General features: G+C 39.4%; 1 protein-coding gene across 2 annotated transcripts in view; it reads right to left on the reverse strand.

Annotated features, from left to right (window-relative positions):
* Positions 1-354, reverse strand: part of LOC108746509 — a 2,357-nt gene extending 2,003 nt beyond the window's left edge. Inside the window, exon 1 of one of the 2 annotated variants that reach the window (XM_018483326.1) lies at positions 4-354. In XM_018483326.1, coding sequence (XP_018338828.1) covers positions 4-254 — 251 coding nt within the window. In that variant the 5' untranslated portion in view covers positions 255-354. The other variant, XM_018483325.1, reaches the window with a different exon arrangement.
* Positions 355-5,720: the final 5,366 nt, after the last annotated feature.

A 5,720-nucleotide genomic window follows, 5' to 3' on the forward strand; every position in this document is an offset into this window, starting at 1 on the left:
CACTGATTGAGTCGATTTCTGAAGTTTTGCGTCACTCTCTGAAGCATGTCCACCGGTATTTCGGCGATGGCGTTCCGAATGTTTGTCTTCAGGTGAGCTAGGGTCTCTGGTCGATCGTTGTAAACAATAGACTTCAAATAACCCCATAGGAAGAAGTCGCATGGAGTCAAGCGCGCTCGAAAGGCACGTTGAGTGGCGACAATGGAGCGGCCATTACCGCGCCAAAACGCGCGATGCTCTCTTGTCCAAAGCATGATCGAGACTGGCTGTGGGGGGAACAAAAATTGAGGACCTATCCTTTCGGACGCACCCCCTCCCAGCTTCCTACCTTCACCCCTTGCCGTTTGGCGCGTTTTTCAAAGAAGTAAGTTTCTCTGCCGCACCCTATATTACTTTTCAATAATAAAACAATATCTGAAAATTTTTTAGCAACATTTTTCGGAGCTATGGCTCTATATCTCGGCATAATCGGAATCTAAGAATCTTAGTAATTCGAGTCCATTCCCATTTGTGTACATTATCCCGTAGTTCTTGGTACCTTTTAGGTAACAAAATATTCGCTTGACTGCTTGCCAATGGGGTTTACCGTGTCTCTCTAAATATCTATTTACAAGTCCTACTGCGTATGCAATATCAGGCCTCGAAACTAATGACACAAACAGGAGCGATCCAACAGCTTCGCGATATGGAATATCATATATTTCGCTATTGGAGGGAACCTTTTCTAAACTGACGTGTAGGTCTGCAGAAATGCTAACATTTGTGCGTCACGCATTGCGAATTTATGCAGGATAGATTTTTCAATCATTTCATGTATTTTCTTTGGTGAATAAAGATTGTCTTATTGACGCGGTCTATCTGTATTCCTGCAAAATAGTCAGCTCTATGTCGTAATATCGAAATTATCCTTTAAAACGCCTATAATTAAATTCATAGTTTCAATTTTTGAAGTCATTAGCCCATCATCTATTATTATTATAGATACTAAACTTAGTTTTCGCGGTTTTTTTGCTTAAAAATTCATTTATCTCAATATTAAAAACAAAAAATACATCAATCAAAATATTTGCTCTTGCTAGTTATACATTTTTCCCATCTTTGTGGTGATAAGTGGATTCTGCGACGATAGAACAATTGGTCTTTTGAAGCAATCCATTCATCGATCCATTTTTGCACATCCTCATAATTTCTGAAGTGTGTATCCACCAAGCCGTGCTGCATCGATCGGAACAAGTAATAGTCTGAAGGAGTTACATAAGTCTGGTGAATACGCTAGGTGCGGAAGAACTTCCCACTCGAGCTGCATCAGTGTTTCCTTGATGGTTTTTGCAACGTGCGGTCAAGCGTTGTCGTGCAAAAGCATAACTTTGCGTCGATTGCTGGCTACTGCTAGCCTTTTTTCCAACAATGCTTCAGTCAGACGATTCAATTGTAATCGGATTGATATCGATCCCCCATGATACTTTCGTTCGATTTGAGTAGCTCGTTAATAAACAACGCCTTGCATATCCCATCAAATGCAGAGCATTGCTTTGTAGCCATGGATATTTTGCTTTGGTATGTTGATGGTTGACCAGGGTCCACTCATGACTTTTTGGAATTATTAAAATAGGTCCACTTTTCATCGCCAGTACAAATTCGCGACACAAAAAACTCTTTTGTTTCTGTTTGACGAGCAGAGAAATAGAGATATTTAAGCGATTCGCAATGGCATTTTCGGTTAAAAAAAATGGCACTGTTCGCTTAAATGAATCTTTTCGCATTGAATTTTATTGACAAATGTCTAACCTCTAAAATGCAGCCAGCTTTAGATGTCAAAATAAATTACATCTACAACGTCATCTAAATGTGAACCGCGGAAATTAAGTTTAGTACCTAATGCGTATAATGCAAGATACACTTTATCACCGTTAATCGATCTGAAGTAAACATATTTGTAGCGCTACTCTGAACTATTTATTAAGTTTGCACACCGAATTACTATTTGAGGCGCACACCTTCGGGAACACATGTAAATCTCTTCCTCCAATTCGCTATTCAAATAAGCGGTTTTGACATCGAATTAATAAACTTTTAAATCATTGACTGCGACAACTGACAAAAGCGTTCGAATAGAATCATATCGTACGACTGGAGAGAAATTTTATTAAAATCTATACCGGCTTTCTGCGAGAAGCCTTGAGCGCATAAACATACCTTATAATGCGCGACGTTGTCTTTATTTTAAAGATCCACTTATACTCTATGGCTTCGCGATCGCGAGGTAAGGTCGTTATCTCCCATTTGATTCTGATCATAAACCGCTAGCGAATAGCTTAGGTCTATTTTTCTGATTCTTTCCCGGTCACGGCTTTATTATATTTTTTAATTCGACGTACGAGACAAAACAAGCCTCGTATCAGCATGGCGCATGCAATAAATTGCGATCTCATAGGTTCGATCGCGAATTGATACTCGATTGGATTTCACATTGCGCATTTTCGCTTTGGCTAGTTTTGCGTTGAACACAGTGGTTTGTTTGAGTGGATTGCTCATCGCCGCTTGATACATTTTTCTCGCTTGGAAAAGACAGGCTTACAGCCGGGCGTATAAATTTTGTACTGACACGTTGAAATTGACACCTCGCGAGATAGTTATCATCTTTGTATAACAAACGATAGTTTTTTTAATCTCCTTGGTAGCCGACAAAAATAAGCCTTTTAGATTTCAAATCCCATTTTTTTCTTTGCTAACTCGGAATATGAACATACACTTTACACCCAAAAACTCTTTCGTGTGAAAGATCTGGTTTCTTGCCCATCCACGCTTCGTATGGCATCGCTAACTTTGACCGAGACGATTATCGGAGCGTATCGTTTGGATTCTCCGACCAAACTTATTAATGACCATCACTTCATATTCCTTGAGTACATCAAACACGTCATCTTTATGTCGTAGGAAGTACACGTAAAGAAAACCAGTATAATGATTCTTGAATAGGATGAAATATTTCGCGCCTCCTATGGACGAGTTTTTCATCGGACCGTACAAGTCGATGTGAATAAATTCATCTTTGATGTTTCCTTTAAATTTTAGCTTTTTGAATGCGAAGTGATGTTGTTTGCCGTATTGACAATCTTCACAGAAAAAACTAAGCATTTTGGAAGTACTTACGTCCTTAATTAAATTGTTTTCGATTGCTGCTTGTAAATATTTATGATTGACGTGTCGCAGATGATTATGTCAAAGTTTTTAAGTCGCCTTCTGAAACGATATCAGCTTCATACTTTGCAGTTACAACAAATGCTAGTTTAAATAAATTATTGTTCTGTTTAATACTGTGCGATTAAATTGTTATCTTTCGAATAAGTATCAACTTTATCGTTTCGAAAAACAATGGCTTCTTGTGATACAGGCATCAATCGAAAACAAATTTTTACGCAGCGCTGGGACATACAATACATTCTCTAATCTACCATCTTGCCAGTCGCGGTTTGCTAACTTTTTTTGTAAGAATCGCGCCACGGCCTTTGACCTCGAAAACTGAATTATCACCGAGGCTAACGTTCACGTTATCACACGCCTCAAAATCCGCGAACCATTCTTTTGGAAAATTCATGTGCTGCGAAGCATCACTGTCGCAGAATCACGCGTCGTCTACGCACATATGATCAGTCATAGAGATATCATTACTAACAACGAACTCGTTGAGACCTACAGCGCCGTTCTCGTGCTTATTGCTCGCGTCGCATTTTTTCCGCGCGTTACTCGTGTTTCTTTTCATCCTGACATTTTTGTATCATTACATCTTTTTTTACAATTACGGAAAATATGACCTTTATTATGACAATAATAACACTCATAATTTTTGTACTTTCCGCGCTCGGTATCTCCTTCTTGGGATTGGCGGGTTTTTTCCTTTCTGAGGCTTCCTGGCGTAGTTTCAGCCGCTAATGCACTCGCTGTCTCGTCGGCTGCATCTCCTCCTTGATAAGTCTCTGCGTTAGGTTAGGTTAGGGATTATTTGATTGGCTGTTTCCACACTGTCCTAGGTAGTTACAAAGGCATTGTATTTCTCTTGTAGAGGTCCAAGAATTTTCGCCATTATTGTGATATCAGAGATCTCTTCGCCGACATCTTTGAATTGTCTCGCCATGTTTTCACCTTAGCGATGTGTTACGAAACTGAATCGCCCGTTTTTATACGGTATTCATAGAATCTTGTCGTAAGCAGTAACTTGCTCGTTGCGTTGGTTTGTTCATAGATTGCCGATAGCTTCGTCCACATTTCAGCAGCACTGTTGCATGTAATCAAATATTCTAGTTGCGAGTAGTGCATCGCAGATGACAAAAGCACTATTGCCTTGGCATTCTTGTGTAACCAGGCGATTTGTCCTTGTTCTGCTCCGGCTTTACCTTGATACTATATCGAGCAAATCATTTGCTATGAGAATTGCACTTATTTGAAATTTCCAGAACTGGAAATTTTGTCCATCGAACTTTGTCACGTTTTTTGCATGAATCCGCCATTGTTCCTTCGTTTCAGTCTATTTCGGTAACCTTTGACGATCCGAACAGGATCACGATACGCGTGTCGAGAGAATGACGACCTGACATGTATGAACAAATTTTCGCAGAGTAATCATAAGGTGTCGGGAAAATATTGACATGCATCTCGAACGGTCGAAGAAAAAAAAAAGGAGTTACACAAAGGAAAATGACGATGCACATACCTACTTCTGGCGTATCCTTCGAGAAATTCTTATTCATTCGATAAACTCGTGAATTATACCCATAACCTATTGTGGTGAAGAAATACGGTGAATTGCACAAAAAGGTATATTAACATCATCACTGTACGTGCCGAACGGGGTGAGCGAAGGCAACGAATTAACTTATACACAGAGAGCGGAGAATATTAGCCACATGCCCGCGAGGTAGCGCGTGATGGCAATTCACAGTCACCAAGAATGTCAAGATTAGACAATCTACAAAAGTGTAAAATGTGTTATAACAATACTTTTATTATAAAAATTTAGCGTAAATTTAGCGTAAATTTATTATAAAAATATTTAAAAACTTGTCAAATCTTACAAATAATACCATCCCAAAAAGATTTAAGTAGAAATATTATAGCGGTTCTAACTCAGGTCCTCTGAGGGGACGCTGGGCACTTGTAGACGCAGGGGGAAGTCGCAGTGGTACTCGTAGGCACGAGGAAGATAGCAGCGCGGGGAAGGTCGACGTCCTCGGTCGACGGCATCACTTATGTAAACAATGATAATCAGAGTCCTATGTTTATGTAAACATGATGAATTACATAAACATAATATGCGTGACGACTTTGCTATGCGTTCCGTATTTTTCATCGCAGCCCGCCATCCTTCCCAAAAATGCACCGGTAACAAAGGCTTACATACACTTACCGTGTATACTTACTATCTCTCTTCCTCTTATGTGTCATCATCTTTCCCGCCGCATTGTCGCTCCCGTTGAATCTTCTTGTCACACGGAAAAATATTTTATCATACGTTTTTTTATTTAATGATTTAAATAAAGAGAAGGCTTAATACGATCGTATCCGACGCAGTACCATCGAGCGCGAAGATGCTGGTGGCGCGCGTAATATGATAGCGCTGCGATAAGAAAGGAACGAATGTCACCCAGATATGTAGTTCAAATATGCGTTTATTCTTATATAACGTAATTTTATAACATATATATATATATATATATATATAA

Source organism: Trachymyrmex septentrionalis, unplaced genomic scaffold (assembly GCF_001594115.1).
Source record: "Trachymyrmex septentrionalis isolate Tsep2-gDNA-1 unplaced genomic scaffold, Tsep1.0 scaffold175, whole genome shotgun sequence".
NCBI classification, from domain to species: domain Eukaryota; kingdom Metazoa; phylum Arthropoda; class Insecta; order Hymenoptera; family Formicidae; genus Trachymyrmex; species Trachymyrmex septentrionalis.